The sequence below is a fragment of the Alosa pseudoharengus genome, unplaced genomic scaffold, assembly GCF_046254945.1.
Source record: "Alosa pseudoharengus isolate Yale_2024_CS ecotype anadromous, Long Island Sound unplaced genomic scaffold, YU_APseudo_1.1 YU_APseudo_1.1_scf_12, whole genome shotgun sequence".
NCBI classification, from domain to species: domain Eukaryota; kingdom Metazoa; phylum Chordata; class Actinopteri; order Clupeiformes; family Clupeidae; genus Alosa; species Alosa pseudoharengus.
Genome location: NW_027468587.1, coordinates 25,241,417 through 25,262,520, shown reverse-complemented (window position 1 = coordinate 25,262,520; position 21,104 = coordinate 25,241,417). Strand labels below are relative to the sequence as shown.

General features: G+C 42.3%; 1 protein-coding gene across 4 annotated transcripts in view; it reads left to right on the top strand.

The window, feature by feature from the left end:
* The first annotated feature begins 669 nt into the window (after nt 1-669).
* Nucleotides 670-21,104, top strand: part of cep162 (centrosomal protein 162) — a 139,776-nt gene continuing 119,341 nt past the window's right edge. For 2 of the 4 annotated variants that reach the window (XM_076280585.1, XM_076280586.1), the window contains exons 1-12: nt 670-1,049; nt 1,519-1,618; nt 1,991-2,135; nt 6,681-6,854; nt 8,887-9,076; nt 9,373-9,452; nt 13,388-13,461; nt 14,064-14,094; nt 15,713-15,859; nt 16,220-16,417; nt 19,450-19,531; nt 20,707-20,962. In XM_076280585.1, the coding sequence (XP_076136700.1) occupies nt 1,559-1,618; nt 1,991-2,135; nt 6,681-6,854; nt 8,887-9,076; nt 9,373-9,452; nt 13,388-13,461; nt 14,064-14,094; nt 15,713-15,859; nt 16,220-16,417; nt 19,450-19,531; nt 20,707-20,962 (1,437 nt within the window). In that variant the 5' untranslated portion in view covers nt 670-1,049; nt 1,519-1,558. The remainder of the gene's footprint in view (nt 1,050-1,518; nt 1,619-1,990; nt 2,136-6,680; nt 6,855-8,886; nt 9,077-9,372; nt 9,453-13,387; nt 13,462-14,063; nt 14,095-15,712; nt 15,860-16,219; nt 16,418-19,449; nt 19,532-20,706; nt 20,963-21,104) is intronic. The other 2 variants (XM_076280583.1, XM_076280584.1) reach the window with 2 other exon arrangements.

Sequence of the window (21,104 nt, the reverse complement as noted above, 5' to 3'; positions counted from 1 at the left end):
TACACCAGTGTTTTTCAACCACTGTGCCGGGGCACACTAGTGTGCCGTGAGAGATCATCAGGTGTGCCGCAGAAAATTACAAAAATGTCACTCACTGGTCCAGAATAGCAACTGTTGCATCAAAGAATTTATCACCACATGCTCTCATTGATTGTATACACTATTTGTGGTATGCAGGCATTGTACAACGGGGGCCCCATATCCAGTATTCACAGAATCACCACATATCCACATAACAACAATTCAATTAGATATAGTCACCTACAAATGAAACAGGGGGCGCTTGTTTTATTGAGCAGGTCCTGCATAGAAGCCATAATAAGGCCATATCTGTGTATTAATTGAAATTTTAGGCTATGGTATTTTTTTTTTTTCATCACACAGGATGTTAGTGTGCCGTGGGACATTTTAAGTGTCAAAAGTGTGCCGTGGCACAAAAAAGTTGAAAAACACTGGCCTACACTTTGCCGTGCTCTCATAGGCTGCATGAGTAAACAACAACACAGCCAAAGATTCTATAGTTAACCGTCTCTGACACAGCTGTGACTTCTGCAATCCATCAACAGCCAATCTCTTTCTTGTTCTCTCTGACGCAGTTCAACCAATAAACATTCAGCTGTGTCCCGCTTTATGTCGCGGGAAAGGGAAACTAGTGTTCTGAAAGAAAGTGCAGACAGTTAACGTTAGCTAGCTGTGTGATTGTAAGAAACTGATAAAAGAGGGTTCACATCGACTGGTTTCATGAAAATCGCGATTAAGATATATTGATAGTCGTTTTCTTCAGTACGTTTTCGTTTCTCTATAAAGTAAGTTCATAATATTTTGAGATAGGAAGCTTAACGTTAGTGTTTTCCAAAGTTGACAGGCGTCAACGTTAAATTAGTTAACGTCAATTTGTTGGAACCCAGTCTGCAAAATCAGTGAAATTAACGTTCGTTACATGTGTTTACAACAGTTTGCATCAGTAACATGCTAACGTTGTGTCAACAACATTAACCTTAGGTGACGATGTTACTCGAGACTGAGGAACAGAAGTGCAACCTGCTAATGTAAGTGGCGTGTATCTTTAGCATTTAAGCATTACCAGTTGCCTAAACACATTCAGTTTTATATATAGACAGTAAAATGTTTTATTCCTTAAGAAGTGTAACGTTATCGATAGCTTCCTCCTTTTCACTTAGCTTCCTTGACTACCACCATGACAACAACCAGACAGGCGGGTATAGCATTATCTAGCTACATAGTTCTAGCTAAGTAACGTTATGCTTGTGCTAACTAACCATACCCAGATGGCCAGCTACCTAGCTGTCAATGCTAGTCTAATCCCATTTTCTATGGCGTGTCACTGGCAGTTTAAACTAAGGTCCTAATACATCCCAGTTGGTGGGGGTACAAGTCAGTAGCTAACCTAAGCTATCCTGCTATCTGTGCTGCATAACAACTGGTAGGTTGGGGCAGGTTAAGAAGTCCAGTTGATGTCTTGACCATTTTAATTAACAGTTTGATAACTTCCACTAGGTATAGGCAGGCAGGCAGGCTGTGACTAACTTAGAGCATCATGTCTCGTCGCCTGACCAAAGAAGAGTTGGACCTTCAGTTTGAACAGTTTCTGAAAGAGGTAAGGCTTGACTGAAACCACACCTTACGTTACCTTCACCTAGCAGTTGTCCTGCTGAATACATTCAGATGCACTAGATTTAGAGCCTTTAGATTTCAGAATCCACTGCTGATTTTAGAGACGTCTTCAAATAACCTTAAGTGCACTTTTTTTTCTGTAGGTAAGGGTGATGCATTGATGTCACTTAGCCTTGAATACAAACTGTTTGTGTGAAAAAATACATTACCATTTTAACAAATTACTAATTAGGTTTTACCCTGTCCTATGTAATCACATGTTGAGTGTTATACTGTACCTGTGTTTGTGACGCCTACAGATAGGAAATGACATAGCTGTCTTACACCTGTCTTCTGTTTTCTTTTGCCATATCAGTCTGTGTCTGATGACTCTGTGGAGTTAGGCTCTAAGGTCCCCAGCGTGCTAGACAGCCTGGGCAAACCACCACCACCAAGGGCAGAGAGGCAGAAGACAACTCCTGCTCGGCCTTGGTGGCAGGATGACGACAATGATGATTTTGGTGAGTGTTGAACAGGAAATGATCCTTTGCATTCTCACCATAAACACAGTTGTAGAGCATGTCAGCTAATCAGTTTAATATGCTTGGATTGAAAAAAATGAACATTATTTTCTTCACTGTACATTTATTGTTTATTTATTGAAAGCACTGTTTTGTGGTTTTAAAGGGTTGACTGGTCTAATTCTCAGTTTTATTGCTCAGAGTATTTTTATAGACCACTCAAAACTCTGTGCTATGTTATTCAAGGTGCAATCAAAATCGGAGATGCATTAAAATGTCTGCAGAAAATCATCTTTGATATCAGTTGATATGCACTGTTTTATCGCTGGGTTTTAGGATATGTGTATATATTACATTCTAACCCAGTACTATAGCAGGCTATTGTAAGTTGAAGCTTTGTGGACTGAAAGATAAGTTACAGATTGACTGACGAGGTTTTGTTTGATTGACCATGAGTTAACTTAGAAACCTTATTTTGGATAGACACCCCGAATATCAAATCTTGAAATACTACATTTAGATCACATTACAATTTATTCATACTATGGTTGGTAGGTTGTTTTATCGGTTCATATATTGAGAATTGTGGTATGCTGCTGTTGAGACTTAACATCAGCATTAATAAATTAATGGGTACAAACAGGGGCAGGCCAGTCTGCAACCTACGGGTACGATTATTTTGAGCCCCCGTCTTTAATTTCCATCACATGATTATTCTTTCCTGAAGTGACTTACACCATACATTTATTTACACTGGCACAAACAAAGAGCAAACATCATTTCAGGAGTAATTAACGTTAAACAATCTAGACTACAGTAACTCAACATTGGGCGCCTCCGATGGATGTTAAGCTGTTCTTTCATTATACTAATAAATCATTGAGCCTGCTCCCATCTATATTATCTCAATGGCAACCATGGTGCACCTGTTGCTGCCCTCAAAAGCCTTGATGTTTGTGCTAAATAATATTTGTTTTTGCCCAGTGGTGCCCAGGAGTGTAGTGTAGTTTGAGTGTTTATCCACTTGAGGGCACCATCCTCAGAGAGAGAGAGAGAGAGAGAGAGAGAATTCTGGCAATAACACATTAACAATAACACATTAACCGCAATGTTTTCCTTTTTTTCTGTTTCTCTTTCCATTTCTGTGAAATGTGTTCAACTTTGTCAGCTTTAGTAGTATGCTATCTGCCATTTGTAGTGATGCAAACATACACTACACTCACACACTCACAATGAGTGGTGAGGTTTGATTTCCCGTGGAGACAACCCTGGATGATGCCTGCTTAATATCAAGACCGCACTGCGCACATACAAACATGCATATATACTTCACTTAGGTAGAGCAGCTGGTTTTGCTAGGGACGTGTGATCAAACTGGCTGTGATGTCACAGTCGCCACAGTGGGTCTGGTGGCAGCTTTTCCTAATGAGGAAGACTGGGCTGCAGGCATGGCTCTCTCTTTAAGGGGAATACACAATCACAATGCACCAGTTTGAGCAACTTTTATGCGGGTATCCGTCAGGTACCCGGCCCGTTGCAGGACTCTGATCTGTGGCATCACAGGCAGTTTAATTACTGCAGCGGTCATCTTGGCCTGAGTCTTCCTTGTCCTTTTTTTTTTTATCATCGCAGGACATTCCATCTCTTCTTTTTTTTTTCTCTTCTTTGCATTTTTTTCTCATGTGTGTGTGTGTGTGTGTGTGTCATTTTCTCTGCGGTTGTTCATAATCTGCTATCATCTATTGTGTCTCTCTCTGTCCGCCCTGGCTCCCATCGTGTGTCAGAGGAGCCTGTGAAGCGCACGTTTCTGAAAGCTCAAAAGCCCAGCATGGAGGAGAGTCAGCCCAAGAGGAACCCAGCAGAGGGTATCCCGTCCACCAGCCGTGCTGTTCCCCACTAGTGAACCAGCCCTGTCCACTCCCACAGACTATACCTATGCGCCCTATGCTCTCCACCGCTCCCCTCTGGCACGTAGTTTAGTGTGAACCGTAGTCCCTGCAATGTGCTGCCTCTCACAAAGAATGACCCATTGGCCACCCATGGGTCGGTGCTTTTTATGTCCTTTGCACAGTGAAGCGAAGTCATTCCCGCACACTGGGTTGACTCTCACTTTTGCTATTGTAAGGTGGCCGATATAAATTCATGTAGATTGTAGATTATGTAAATTAATTTGCTTATTGAGTCCTCCTATATAACATTAATGTGTAGTATTAGGTGTAGCCCGTGCAAAAAATAAGTTTAGAAGTAAAGAAATAAGTTTACATGTAGTAGTTTAGAACCATTTCAGCTTTGCTTATGTAATTAGTATTACCCACAACCTTCCCTTTCAGAGCAAGCAGCCTACTCAGAAGTCAAATGTAGTACCGGTATTTCACCCACATTTTTGTCATCCCTTCTACTGAGGTGTTGCTGCTGCTCTTTCCTCCCTCACCCACACAGTCTCTTTAAAAGGTCCTTGCTGCATGCTCACTTTCTAACGCTCTGTCCTCTCTGTTTTTCCTCACCCTGTTTCTCTACCTCCTCCTGCGTTGCTTAATGCTCCATGTGAAAGCGCTCACTAAGCCTATCCCAAAACCACGCACCAGAGCCATGCGTCAGAGGCCCAGCCCTCCAGTCGCAACCCCCAGCCCTCCTCCTGAGTCCTCCCAGGAAGGTCCAGACAGGCCGGAGGCACCGGTGGCGTCTCCCAGTGGCTCCCTTAGATCATCACAGCCAGCCTCACACTACAATTCCCAGAATGCATCAGCAGCACTGGCGAGTTCACTGCCCTCGGAGCACCGTTCCCAAACTGCATCACCTGTGTCCTCTGAGAATAGCTCCTATAGTGCACCCAGAAGCAGAAGCCACCTGGCTTCCCATGATTCCTCTGACAGGACGCCAGGATCAACAACCAGTTCTCCCAGACATTACGCTTCTCACAATGCATATGAACAGGAGGCCCTGCCCCCCATCACAGACACCTCCCATGATGCACTTGTGGAGAGCAATGGTAGTGAGGGCAGTGATGGTGAGGGATGAAAACTAAACCACAGTAGAACAGTTGTGTTTAGTAGCATCCACAGATAAGAATCTAGTTAAGTTGTAGTTTAGTGTACAGTGTTGTGAGTTAATTGTGGTTGTTGTTTAGTTAACCTACTTTATTTCTATTGTGGTTGGCTTGATAGGCAGTCTTTTCAGATTTTTTTTTAAGTGTCTGGAGTTTTTTGTTTTGTAATGCCATGTCTTTTTATGGTTGCAATTTTGGGCATAGATGTTCCTCTGGGGCTGAACCATTTCTTCCAGTTGACAAGCATTTGATAGTCTGAGGTAGAGTTCTCAACGGGCCTGAAAATTAGAACCCGACCCGACCCAGCCCGTGGCTTTTAAAGCCCGGACCCGATGTAACCCGACACATCAACATGAATTGTCTGCCCGAACCCGGCCCGCGGCCCGACGTAAAACATAGGCTACGTTTTTGACTGTTAAACCCTGACTTTATTTAGGTGAAGATTCAACACATTAACGGTGATTTTCTCCTCTTCTGGCGTATCGTGACGGAAGAACCATGCCAACTTTGGATGCGGTTATCTTAGCGATACTTTTTGCAATATGCCTACCCTCGATATACATATCGTTGGAAAGCTTAGTTTATTGCCGTTCATGTGAGCACAATAACTTAATTTTGTAAATTTTACCAAAGTGACTGGTTTCGCCTTGCAGGGTCACATATTTCATCAGCACCTTGCATTTTGAGCATTGCAAATAACCTGTAGAATTCATCAGAATCCAGCACCACTCCAAACACTTTCCAGACCTCTGATTTCCCCACTCAGTAGCGACGGTTTAGCCTACTTTTCACCAACTCCATCTTCTCCAGGCTAAAGGCGTGCACGCAGCGTATGCCCCTGCCCCTCTCCATGATGCACGTTGCACGCAGCAGCAGACTTTCTTTACGGTGAACAGCTGCGATGATTAATAAATGTTTTTTTTTTCACTGAGCAGAAAAGGTTAAGCCCGAGGTCCGACCCGACCCGAGTCATTTGCTTATATTTTCGACCCGAACCAAGCCCGAACCTGCGGGTCCCGTCGGGTTTGTCGGGCCGACCCGACCCGTTGAGAACTCTGGTCTGAGGTCCTCTGAGACAAAAAGTTGTGCTGTCACTGGAGCTTGCTTGGTTCATTTTATGTTATGCTTTGTTTTGTTTTGTTTTTTGCCCTCAAATGAGAAACCTTTAGAGTTCCCACTGGTTTTTGTCCTCTGTCCCCGTCGGCCATGTTATGTCAGCATTTTCTGGTCTTTGAAGTTGTTCAGCTCTGCCAATCACAGGCTTCCAAGTCAGTGTGTTTTTCACTGATGTGAAACAACAGTCTCTGCTCAGACAGTCTCTTTGTTTCTCTCCTTTGGTATTTCTGTATCTCTCCTTCTTTCTTTCTATCTCTTTTCTCTCTTTTTCCCCTCTAGCTCTCTCCTTGTTTTCATATCCGAGCTCTTCACTCCACTCCACACGGAAGATGTTCCCCGAGTTGTTCTCTGTTCTGGTGAGACCGTGTTCTCTGTTTTCACAGGTTTGCTGGGCCCTGGTAGAACATTCCGGAAGTCTCTGAGGAAGTCCCAGCCTATCCAGGAGGAGGATGAGGAGAAGCCTCTGAGACGAGCTTCTGGAGATGAAGGGGGGGAACTGGGAGTGGCAGAGAGGTCCGCAGTTGGCTTTTTCAGCAGGGACAGCCTGGAGCCTGATGGTGAGAGATCTGTCTGGTCGTTCATTATCCACACATCCATCCCATCTTCATCTGTTAAGTACAGGATAGAAAGACGCTGACAAATGTCCTGTTATTACAAGTAACACAGGATGCAGTGGGAGCTAAGAACTCCACAATGTGAAGCAAAGTCTGAGTTCAATGCTCTCATAATATATCTCACACTTCGGAGGTGGTCCTGCTTATACACCAATTGGCACACGTGTATTAAGGCATAGTCTAAAAAGAAATTATGATGTTGGGTTGATCTTAATTGTCGCTAAACCTGAATTGGTGTCTGATTCTGCCAGCTCTTAATCATGGAATTCATTACGTTTACACCACTTGACAAAATTAGAGATTTTGTTTGCCTGTGTTTGCTCATTACCGAGCCAAGTTATGGTTAAACATGCAAATCTTGTAGAAGTCATAATGAAAAAAGAATAACTCAAAACTTTATTTTTCACTCATTGAATGAATAATTTTTCGGTTGTAGGAAAGCCTTTAATCAAACAAAAAATGACTTACTAGGAAGCAGTAGGTACCTTTGGCGGGCTGTAAGTGAAATTATGTTTTCACTCCAGGCCTTCACAGACAACCTCAATGGCTAGATTTGTGCACCATTTGCCTCATACAGTATATTTAGAGTTCCCTCTGAGTGTATTCCTGGCCATTGTAGTTCCCTCTGAGTGTATTCCTGGCCATTGTAGTTCCCTCAGTGTAGTCGTGGCCATTGTAAGAGTCGTGCATGGGTCCATTCAGGGGCCACCTGCACTCTCCCTGCTCCTATTATTCAACCCAACATTTTAGAAAATATTGTTGATGTTGATTTAAGCCATTATGTAAATGGCCCGAATATCATTTAAAATATTGTCCAAAGGCCACCGCAAGCACCTTAATTGGGATAAGCCCGCGCACCACTGTGTTGTAAGAGTGTGCTCTCAACGGAATGCATGAAAATTTGTTCTCTTCTGTTCCGTGAAAAACATCCTTTCTTTGCTTTTCATCACCTCCACCAGAGAGGATATTTTTTAGGGTTTAGATGGTCTGTCTGTCTGTGTGCAGGATTATGCCAACACTACCCGTCTCTCGTGAATCGATTTCTCGTGAATCTTGGAGGAAGTAGCCAAGGACAAGCCAATTCAATTTCAGAATGATTCCTACTGGCATGTCAGCTTGGTTATGAAATGAGGTGTTTGTCTTTGGCATTAGCAGAGGTGTGCACTCATATGAATTTTAGACCAAAATGGCGTTCCCCTGTAGCCTGACGAGCCAGACCAACATCAAGATGTAGGGTCTGGGGACTCACCATTCGCAGTGCTCAGTCCGAGGGGCAGGATAATCGGTTGTCTTTCAAATTCCCTCTGCACACAATAGGATAGCACTACAACTCATGAGTCCCATGCGTTTTCCCACCAGCGGAGCTAGCTGGCTCGTTCAAACTTTTCCCAACTTAAAAAAGCTTAACTCGTGTCACACTGTTCGCCAACAGCAACATCCATCTTCTTTGTTTTCAAGTAGCAGGGAATTCACGTCGAACCGTTGCGACTATGTTAAGCCCGCCTACCGACTCTATACACGATGTGATTGGCCTTATCGAAGTTTAATTTTTCCAGCTCGCAAGCCAACGGAGAGTTGCTAGACTACCTAATTACATTTGCTGCCGCTAGGGTGCGTCTAGATTTCTAGGCTAGTTCCCCTGGCCTTTACTTTGAGAATGTGTTTTCAGAAATACCCGGTACCATTTGAAGATCATCACTCAAGCACTCTTCTGACTTTATTGTTCAATTTTGCAATTGCTGTAATTCTGATATTCATGGCATTGTTGGAATAACATGCTTGTGCTTACATATTACTCATGACATATTACATAATACTTTTTTTTATTAATTTCTATTCATTTATACTTCTCTCATCTGCTTTTAGTTAATTATGTATTAATTCCTCTCCGTGTGTGTGTGTGTGTGTGTGTGTGTGTGTGTGTGTGTGTGTGTGTGTGTGTGTGTGTGTGTGTGTGTGTGTGTTGCGGCCCCAGACTCGGTGATGGCGTCAGGCCCCGTGGACGTGGCGTCCCACTCGGGGCTGGACACTCTGGAGGAGGAAGAGGAGGAGGAGAGGCGTCGCTTCTTCGCCCGTCTGGAGGGTGGTGCCAACTCCACCATTGACTACTCTCGCCTCAACCGTGAGCTGGAGTCAACCGGCTCCACCCTCACCACCCTGCTCAGGTACCTGGGCCACACACACATGCGCACACACACGCACGCGCACACATACCAGGGGCTGCTGAATTATTCTCTCTATATTTCAGATAGGACTTTGTCATAATCATGTTCACAACATATTGCGTGCGTGCGTGCGTGTGTGCATGCGTGGCCTATATTATGTGCATTTGTGTGACGCATGGATTTTCAACTGTAGGCTGTCAACACATCCATCATGTTTGTGTATTCCTGTCTGGGTGAATGGGCTGTGATCTCAGACACAATGAGCTGGAAGAGTGAGTCATCTCTTCTTTTTGCAGGAGGACGGAGGTGCCTGAGGATCTGAATGAGGAGGAAAATAAACTGTTTAAACCTTGTGAACCTGAGAAAGTCTCTCCAGGTAATGCTCATTTCTTCTCATGCTCTTTTGCACGCACGCCCACACGCGCGCACACACACTTATTCCCTTTCTCTCTCTCTCTCTCTCCTCTCGCTCTCTCTCTCTCTCTCTCTCTCTCTCTCTCTCTCTCTCTCTCGCACACACAAACACACTGTCTTTCTTTTTTTCTCTCATTCACAATTAGGCTGTGTTCACACCTGACATATTTGTTTGAAGCTGACAGCATCTGTTTTAGTCTATGAAGCAGACCTTCTTTTAAAACGGCATATTTTTCTAAAGCTCAGGGCATCTTTTTTTTTTTTTTTTTTAAAGTTCAGCTTCTTAGACAAAAAAAAAGCTAATGTAAAGTTAGCTAACCAATTACAAGCTGAGTGCTGAGGCATTTGTATCCCATAAAGAAAATGTAAATAGCAAAAATGGAGACATGACAAGACAGTTGAACTCTATCACATCTATCATAAAACTAGACATGCCCAAAATGTTTCTCTTCTGTGTATGTGGTAGTGTAGTGGTTCAGGAGCTGGGCTAGCATGCAGTAGCCTGAAAAGTTGCGGGTTCAATTCCCGGCTTTCATCGCTGTGCCCTTGAGCAAGGCACTGAACCCTAAGTTGCTCCGGGGACAATGTAATATAGTTGACATATGTAAGTCACTTTGGATAGCAGTGTCTGCTAAATGAATAAATGCATATGTATGTGCTTATTGCAGTCACTTTAGAAACTAGCTTGTTACCTGTTAACATTAAAGGAGAACAGGGCAGTTTTCAACATACAGTAGGACCGTAGTGTATAGAGATCTCATACAGCATGGTCTGGATAACGCACACTTTCACCCATACAGAGGAGTTTCTTAATAAACTTCATGTTTTCGTCTCTGTGGAAATGGGGAAAAGGCATGAGTGAATGACAGAGGGAAACAGAGGCATGTGACTGCCTGGGTTTATACTGTTTCTTCGCAATTTCTGAGTTAAACATGCACAGTGGTGTCTCGTGAGGATCCTGTTCATGTTGCACAGCAGTTGTACTGACATTTTGAGTCTGTTAAGATGCACAAACAGTCTAAAATCTTCCCCCATTGAATAGCTTTGTAGCCAACTGGCTGTGTTCGCCACTGCAGAACAACTCAAGCTATGTAGCAGCGGTTTGACAGTACTCAGACAGGTGATGTCAAACAGGGCCCCATGTTGAAAATATTTAAAGTTCTCCTTTTAATCTACTGTAGACTAGCTCACGTTGGTAAAGCAATAAAGGACATCCTTAGCTCCTTTTAGGAATAGGAACTTTTTAAAAAACTGAAACAGCGCCTTTTCTTGTCAAAAAGACAGGAACACAGGCATAGACACAGTGATGCTCATTCTCTCTGTTTTTTTGCACATACTCCCTAGTGTTAATTTTGTCACCTATTTTTAATTTAGTCTTAGTCTTTTTGACGAAATGTCCTTTTTAGTCTTTGTCATATTTAGTCATTCAAATATCATTTTTGTTAGTCAAGTTTTAGTCAACTAAAAGTCTCGTCATTTTAGTCTTGTTTTAGTCAAAAGAAAACTAAAGCTATCTTAGTCTTAGTCAGTTTTAGTCAAAACATTTCTTTTTTTATAACAAATTATTTCTGATTACCATTTCAGTCAAATAGTGTTTCACACATCTCAATTTTCTAACAATATTGTGTGTCCACAGGGCTACTCGACTGTTATAATTACTCATTCTGATTTTTTTGTCAGTCAGTACATGCACAGGTAAGTCGAGCTACAGTTATAGCTCGGCTGGGATTTGGCCATAGACAGTAAAAGATTTGACTGGACCACTGTCATGATCTTCATAGACCAGTGTTTCACAAAGTGTGGTCCGGGGACCACTGGTGGTCCGCAAGCTATCCCAAGTGGTCCACGAGCAGACGTGGTAAAATATAATATAGATGAGTTGTTTGCAATGTTGAACCAACTTGTATGTAAATTCAAACTGTTCTACAACACTGTCTATGTCAGATATGCCAGTTTAAATCATATGAATCCTCTGACACAATTAAACAAAGTGCAAAGACAATAAGCAAGGTGGTTCAGTGAGTATTGTGTAGGCTAATATACTGCTAGGTCTATTTTTTTTTTTTTTAGCTAGGTGGTCCGTGTGTTTCTTTTTTATTGATTAGTTAAGTGGTCCTTCATCTGAAAAAGTTTGAGAAACACTGTCTTGGACCCAAGTATGAATGTTTTACTCCGCCACGCTAGATGGCGATATGCGCCCAAACGCAACACAAACTCTCAATCTTAGCTAACTTGCTAGCGAACTTTTCATATTAGCTTACTTGCTGGCAAACCTTGCATCATCAGTGTAACTAGTTAAATAGTTGACATTACTTGCTGAAAATTTTCGTATGGACATTCTGGGGGATGTTAATTTGTATATGTATGAGAGAAGCTTCAACTTCTGGGTATGTAGCATTGTGGCATAAAGCCTAACTCTGGCAGAAATCTCCGGTGTTCTTGTTCCATGTAGTTTCCTGCTGCAGCCACAGGGTTGCAGCAACAGCACGTAGACTAGCCTACAGGAAAGCTGCTGCGTATGAACCATGAACTCATTCGGAATATTTTGAAAAGGTAACAGCTAGATATTCTGTCTTCTCATTTTGTAGACGAAAATGGAAGAGAAATTTTATCTTAGTTTTTATTTCATGCAAAACGTTTTTGTCTCGTCTTTTTTCGTCAACAATAATGCATCTTAAAATAGTCTTAGTCAGTGTTTCAGGACATTAGTGCAGTCTTAGTGCAGTCTCGTCATCGTCTCGTCTTAGTCATGGAAAAAAAGGTTGTTGACGAACATTTTTCCTCTCGTCTTGTCTGACGAAATTAACACCATACTCCCTCACAATTTCTCAAACACACACACACACACATACACACACACATACACATACACACACACACACACACACACACACACACACTAGATAACTACTGTTCAATGTGTAAAGCACATTGAATGACCTCTGTGTATGAAATGCGCTATATAAATAAACTTGACTTGACTTGACTTGACTTGTTCTCTTTTGTGAACACGCTGACTCACATGAAGACATAGTGTACTGTACTGACAGAAGTGCACACACATGCATACACACACAAGCACTATTGTCACTGCTCTGCTTCCCCTTCATCTTTTTTTCATGTTACCTTGAGTGAGCATGATGATTAATCCTGTTCTTTACATTCCCATTGAGTGCCCATTGCAGAGGTGGGCAAACTACGGCACACACACACACACACACGCGCATGTACAAGTGCATAAGTCATGCTGGCCACGGGCCCGCCACGCTCTTTAATCCAGCCCGCCGAGCATTTACCGGTAATTAGGTTATCATAGGCTGGTCGCTATTTTATTCCTGCGATAGACAACTCTTCTTCTTTTCACTCTTCTTAGAGAATGTTTACGATGTCAATGTCAAAACCGCATATTACATAGAGATAATACTCTTTGTAAACTCCATTGCAGCAGATCTAACTTGAACGTTATCCTACTCTAAATTGTGAACGCATTTGAGTGCAAGAGGGCCCACCGGCCAATTTTCGAAACCTAATGTGGCCCTTGAGCCAAAAAGTTTGCTTATGGCCTATTGTGTGTGATTGCAATTGAAGAAATCTCCCATTTATGGAGTATGTGCTTAATATTGGGGATCAATTAGGCTGGCCATTTGCCATCCCCGTGGAGGGAGATGCAAATCGAGCGGAAGTACGTAGGAAGGCAAGGCCAGGCTAGGGATCAATTAATCTGTGCATGTTATAAAGGCTAACTGCAGACAAAAGTGTGCCTTACAAAAACACAGTACATCGTTTTCCTGTAAATGTTACCACTATCTTTCTCAAGTGAGTAATTCAGTGAGGACAGTGAGAGTGTAAACGTGGCTGGCCAAGCTCTCCGTTCTCATTTTTATTCTGACCCCACAGGCGCCTCCGCTGACTACAGCGAGGACTTTGATGAGGACGAGGTCAGCGAGAGGCAGAAGGAGCCACAGGAGCAGGTGCAGAAAACACACACACACGCAAACACACACACACACACGCAAACACACAAACACGTACAAGTACATACAGTAAGTCATTCTGGCCAATTTGCACATTCCCTGGAAACCAGAGATTAGCTGGATGAGGCCGATTGCACATCAGCAAGAGCTGCAGCGCCTCGACTGATAATGCTATTGGCATATCAGTCAATGCACTACATTTTTTTCTCCCTGCCGTCAGTTATTTATTTATTTGTTTATTTATTTATTTATTTATTTATTTATAATTATATTGATCCTATTATCTTATTAATGTCTTCCCCTTCTCTATTGATTGCTGTGAGGTTGTTTTATGTTGTGCGCAGTAGCAAAGATTAAAGTCCAGTCCCCTGGTGGAGCCTGTTGGGCTTAGTTACCACTGTCATGGAAACGTCATGTTTATGATGCTCTAAAATCTGTGTGTGTGTGTGTGTGTGGGGGGGGGGGGGTGTTGAGGGGGGAGGTGGAGATTTTAATGAATGTGATTTTCATTCTGTTGTATTCTTCTCTATCTCTATCTCTCTTTCTTTCTTTCTTTCTTTCTTTCTTTCTTTCTTTCTCTCTTTCTCTCTCTCTCTCAGAGACCAAATAAGCCTGGCATGCTGGCTAAAGGTACATGCTCCTGCTTCTACTCACAGTGGTGTGTGACATGGGTCTGATTGTGATTGTGTGTGTGAGAGGGAGAGCTCATGAAGAAATGGATGAGCCCAATTTTGTTACAACATGTGTGTGTTTGTTATCTGTGAGGGAGCCTTTGTGTATTTGGGGTGCGTGTGTGCTTAATACTCAGTATGTGCACAGTTTCGCCGAGCTACAGTTATAGCTAGATGACTGGACTGGACTACTGCGTTTACATGCTGGATGGGAATCGAAGGGGAGGAGAATTATTGACCAAAGCCGTGGCTTACTGATTAGGGCTTCAGGCTTGAAACCGAAGGGTTGCCGGTTCGATCCTGACCAGTAGGGAAAATGTGGGCGGGGGAAGTGGTTGAGCACGGCGGAAGTGCCCTTGAGCAAGGCACCTAACACGTCACTGCTCCCAGAGCACCACTATAGCAGCTCACTGCTCCCGGTTAGTGTGTGCTTCACCTCACTGTGTTTTCACTGTGTGCTCTGTGTGTCTCACTAATTCACGGATGGGATAAATGCAGAGGCCAAATTCCTTGCATACGCAAGTATACTTGGCCTATAAACCTGATTTACATTTACATTTACAAAGTATGCATGTTTTACTCCGCTACGCTAGTGGCATAGATCATCTAGATGCTCCCCTCCCTGTTCATAAACACCCAAACAATCCATATTAGCTTGAATCGCTTTCTCACTAGCTTTGCATCATCAGTGTAACTAGTTAAATAGACCTGAAGTTCGCCTACAAAAAGTACCCAAAGATGCCATCTTTGCCAAATAAGGAGATCCGTGTGTTAATTGAAGCTACAGTAACCATATATATATATATATATATATATATATATATATCTTTCAACCTGATGCTCTCCATTTTTTTCTCTCTCGTTCCCTATTATTTCTCAATTTCACATTCAAATGCAAGAAAAAAGCAAAATAGGACATTCATATGATCACAATAGAAAAATATAAAAGAAATGCAATGCAACTTGCCATATATTCTATATATCTATGACAGTAACTACCTATGGCAAGTTGCATTGCAAGTTAGCTCTAGGGTAGCAAAAATCAAAGTTCGCTGTCAAAGGTCACAGTATCCACTCAAAGTGTGTAGAGCAAGACCTCTGCATTCTGGAAAAATCGCAAGACACCGGACCTCCTTTTATGGGAAAAGATGGTAGCTTTTTTGTAGGCAAACTTCAGAGGTCTATAGTTGACCTTACTTGTTGAAAATGTTCATATGGACATTCTGGAGAATGTTAATTCATATATGTATGAAATAAGGTGCAATTTATGAGTATGTAGCGTTGTGGCATAAGGCTTATGTAGTTAGCTTGCTCACTGAGCTAAAAGGGCTGAAGACTGAAATGTCCAAAGATACGCATGTCCGATGGAGCGTATACATGCTTGAGTAACTCGAGCTATTTTTGAATTATCTAGGTGTGTTAGTCGGACTGAAAGAGCTTTCTTTTTCCTCCAATTTCAGTTAGACTAACATGTTTGCATGCATTTAAAAACGTCAGTTTGGGTTGGACTAACACAATAATTTTTTTATTTTTTCGAGTGTCATGCAAACGTAGTGACTGTGTCCTGTCCCCCTCAGTGTCGCTGCATGACTCACTAAACTCTACTGATGGAGCGCTGGCCCCTGCGGAGGCTTCTGCTGGGAGCAGCGAGGAGGAGGAGGAGGAGGAGAAGCAGGGGGGGAGGAGAGAGGACGGTGAAGCCCACACTACTGAGGCCCCAGCAGGTCTGAGATACACACACAAACACACACACACACACACCACCCCCTCCCAGTGGTCCCTGTCTAATGATTCAGCTGTAGATTTGGCCCTCTTTCTTTCAACCTGATGCTCTCCATTTTTTTCTCTCTCGTTCCCTATTATTTCTCAATTTCACATTCAAATGCAAGAAAAAAGCAAAATAGGACATTCATATGATCGAAATAGCACAGTATAATAGAAAACAAACAAAAGAAAATGTAGTGTACAGAACAATATAATACTTTTTCTCATTTGCCCGCTCTCTCTCTCTCACTCTCTCTCTCTCACTCTCTCTCTCTCTCTCACTCTCTGTCTCTGTCTCTCTTTCTCTCTCTTTCTCTCAGGTCAGTCCTATGGTCAGAGTGGGGCCAGTGAGGTGGAAGCCTTGCAGGAGGCTTACAGGCAGCTGAGCCGCTCAGCGGAGGAGTCGGAGGTCAAAGAGCAGAGGTCATTTCTGGCTGCAGGAGGCATTACCAGCCAGACCCTGTCCCCTGCAGACCCCTTCACCTCCACGCTTAAGCCTGCTTCCACCACAGACTCAGGTTAAAGTGCTATTAGTTATTATTAGTGCTATTAATACAACACCGTTTCCAAAATAGTTGGAACGGTGTGTAAAATGTAAATAAAAACAGAATGCTATGATTTCAAAATAATGTAAACCCTATAATTAATTGGCAATAATGCAAAGACAACATATTAATTGTTGAAACAAATACATTTTATTGTTTTTGTTTTAAAACAAATATATATATATATACATATATATATGTTCATTTGGATTTTGATGTCAGCAACACGTTTCAAAAAAGTTGATCCCTCCTTTTTTGTGACATAGTGCTGGCATCCAATTCAAAATGAGTGTATTTAAATCGTCAAATTTATCAGTTTCAACATTTCATATATTTGCTGTCCTTTTTGCAACTAAATATAGGTTTTTGAGATCTGCTGATAATCACATTCTGTTTTTTATTGACATTTTATCCAGCATCCCAACTTCTTTGGAAACAGGGTTGTGTACACACACACACACACACACACACACACACACACACACGTGCATACAAGCAGTCAATCATTGGATCGATCACAGGAACTGTCTGGACTTAAATAAAATCCACATAACAATCATCTCACACAAATGATTAAATTACATGTACAAAATATCAATAGGACTTTAGCCCCAGCTGTGTGCAAACAACTGGAACTTCAAGGATTAAAGTTCTCCGTCATAGGACGGATTTCCGTCAATTTGATTTTAGAAATGTCATATTTGAGATCGATGCAGATCCGATGAGAAAAAAAATAGGAGGGGGGGGGGGACTGTCACCTTTGCTTTTCCTTTTTTTAAGGCAACTACAAATATTAGGTAAATGTTTAAAGACCTAATAGTGTTCTTGAGAACTTTCTGTGTCTCAATCAGTGACCGCTCAAGAAGATAGCCTAGCCTACGTCAGCCATGAGTTTCGCTTTGTTTATGTTGTAGCTACACACTTGTCTCGGGCGTTTGCTTAAAAAAAAAGAACACGTATGGAGGACTATAACGGTCTAAAAGTTGGATTATAGTGACACAATCGAGACCGCTGATGAGGTTGGCCAATCCGTTTAACTTTTTTGGATATGCTATTGTGAGCTCTATGTGCGAATTCGGAGAAGAGGCTGTGTTCTTTCCGTGCATCAATGTAGACAATTTCTTACTATCGCGAACTCTTGTCAGGGGAGGTCATTCATTTTGGGTGTCACCTATGACTTGAACAGATAGCCTGCTATGCCACCCGATGTAGGCTACTATTATTGTTACAGTTTTTAATCAATGCAACTAACATTATGTGTAAAGCGACGCAATATAAACCGTAGCCTATGCAATTTATTATCCCGTCTGTTATGACATGTACAACAATGTTTTTCACAATTTGCGACGGAAGGTTACTGAGCGTGTCGAGTAAGGGGGTCAGTCGTGTTTGTGACGCAGACAGCCTTGTAGCCTATTTTGCTTAGGCCTCACTTTTAAAGACAGTAGGTTGTGAGTGTATGTTGACAAAAAATAACCATACAATTAAAATAGTCAACTTAAAACTTTGCTATAAAATATTATTAATTTATAGCACAAAACCATAACCAGTAGGCCTACCAGAACCTGCATATTAGCGTCATGATTTGTGTGCGTCTATTCGGCAAGGCCACTAGCTGTCATGGATGCGTTGTTGCTAAAGGAAGGCAGGTGTCAAAAGTTAAAAAATAAATGGAGATGGGCAGCTGTTGGAAACGGGGGAGAACTAACAAGCCATGGTGTAAAGAAATTAAAGTGCCAGGGGTTTGCTTTTGCGCGGTTCGCTGCAAGAAAATTGTTTATGGATGCAATAGGAAAACGTTTTAGCACGCCACCAATCAGAAGACCGCCATAAGGTTAACGTTCGTGCACTTCAGGACATCTTCCCTACCTGGTGCAACTAGCCACCACGGAAGAGGTAATCTACGTTTATCTATGGCTGACCGTTTTTACGTTTAGAAAGTAGGCTATGCATGTTCTTTCATAGTGCAACACGACCTGTCCTTCACCATATCGCAACCTCTTGTCAACCTTATACAATCTGTTGCTGAAGTGAGACAAAAGCGCCAAATTGTCGTTATCAAATGCGCAGACCTCCTGCATGAGCACACACAGTATTGCTGCTCATTGGAAAACTGAGTTGTCTGTAAAACTCAAAATTACCATGTTTTCATTAAATGCGGATGAGGCAACAAATGGAAATATGAACAATATCTAGAATGTTCTGATTCGTTACTTTGATGAGGAAATGGGAAGTCTTGCAAACTTGATTTTATAGATTTTACTTGGTGTTGAATTGCATATTAACAAGAAACAAAATCTCCCCTTTAAACACTTTTGGCCTGAAGTAATTAAATAAGAGTGTGTTAAAGCCTTTCTACAATATTGCTGCAGTAGAAAAGAACAGCAATGGCTAATCAGCAATGGTCAGGGATGGTACTAAAATATATTTTTGTTCATCAGGAAAACTCAATCTCAATAAAGAACACTCAATTCGCCTTATTCACATGGCGGCCATTGGTGGCTAAAACGAGGCTACAGGGTACACAAACCATAGGATTGTTATGTTCTATGCATTCACCTGTAGGTGGCATTAATTATATAGTAAGTGTACCCTGTAGCCTCGTTTTGGTTTAAACAATGGCCGGCGTGTGAATAAGGCGAATACTCCCTTTACTTTGCTGTTTGCATCTTTTTGTACATTAAAAACCAATAGGTCGCGACCGCAAAAGGGGTGCTATCTCTATAGGTAGATTGAATGTGAACAACGTATGACTTATGGCCTGAAAAAAGTTCAGTCAAACGATTTTTTTTCACTTTAATCCCTGCTGGAACACATACACTGAGCTTCAGGGGTCATGTCAAAGGTTACACACTGCTCTGCATACATTAGCACGGTCAGGTACACACACACACACACACACACGTACACACACAAACACACACACATACATATGTTGTTGTAACCTACATTGGTAGTGACGAGTAGAATGGCGTCTTGAAGTGATTGGCTGTCCTGGGTTTCAGAGCTGCCCACTGCTGAGGAGCTGATGCGCCCCATTGGTCCAGACTCCAGCTTCGCCCGCGGCTTCTCTCTTCATCCGGTCAGGTATGACCTCCCCCACAGGCCAGGATGGAGTACCTCATTACACAGTTAGAACTGGTCTGGGCCTGTTTTTATGGGATTCCGCTTAGTCATCAGTAAATCGCTTCAATTTGATACAATTACAACACCATGTCGTGCTATGAAAGGTTGTCGAGTCTGTAGTAGTGGTGATCTTAATGTCAGTACATCTTTTTCTTTTCTTTTTTGTAAGACAGGGTTTTTTAAATGTGACCTTTGGAAGCATTGGCTGTAAGTGTTGGAGGTGTGTATTATCTCCAATGCCCAGAGCACTTAAGCAGCTTTATTATACTGCTCTTCACAATTCTAGTAGAACGCTCCATTGACTTGATTGGAATTTCCCAACGTTCTACAGTAAAATAAATTCATGTAATTACTGCTGCAAACATATAATTACCGCTGTCAATGGCAACAGGTTTTGTGCTTTTGATTTACGTCTTTCATATCACTCCGCAAGTAGTCCGGTCACTTCTTCATTCAAAAGTAAAAGCAGACGGTTGATCAGCTGTGTTCTAAAGAATGTTTGATTCAAGTTCAGTGTGTGTTGCGAACTATTTGTTTCTCAGCCAAAAGACTAAACGGTAACAAATAAATGTAAAGAGACATCTCATGTGGAGTTTATTTATTTTTTTTCGGTTTGGCAAGTAGCCGTATAATAAGTGAAAATAAATCCCTTCAGGGCAAAGCAAAACCCCTCCGCTGGCGCGTCGGGGTCCGGTTCACCCTGTAGGGACTTATTTTCCCGATAATGACCGGCATTCTATACATTATCCCTTACGTAAGCAAAGTCACAGTGGAGGTCATACGCACTGCATTTCTTCCCCATTGTAATGAGTAATATTCATTCATACACACACACACATATATTACAGCGCTATAAGAAGGATGTTGTCAGTCAATGTTACATATCACCTTAAAAATATATATATTTTTTATTACCATGGGGACCAAGCTTTCTGAATCGTTGATTGTCAATCATGTTATCTCTGTGTTAAGGTTATTTTCCAAATGTTCACAGTATCCGTTTTGTTTAGTACATTTTGGTTCTTGCTATATCCGATAGTATGTCTACGTATGTAGCTAGTGGTTTTTGCAGCCCAGGTTATTTGTTTGACTATTTAGCTTTGTGAACTCATTCTTGTTCCTCTGTTGTGCTGCAGTGAGGTGGATCAGCAGGAGGGGGTGATGAGGGTGCAGGAGGGGACGCAGGAGGAGGTGGTGAGGGAGCCACGAGAGAAGAGCCCAGCCAGGGTACGACCGCTGGACGAAGAGGAGGAGGAGGAGAGGCCGGTCTCGGCGACGTCACACCGCCGCGGCATCGCCGAGGAGGTGCGCAGACTAATGGAGGAGCAGGGGGAGGAGAAGACTTCCAGACGACAACCCCCCAGCAACAAGGCGAAGGCCAGGAAACGACAAGTACGAGACTTAGGAGAGAAATGGGTGCGCTTCTGCAGAGAGAGATGGAGATGAAAGGAACTGAATGAATTAATGATGAGAGATGCCCAAGGCAGTAGAGAAAGACCGTATCTTTGTCAGACATATCAAATTTGATGAAGTG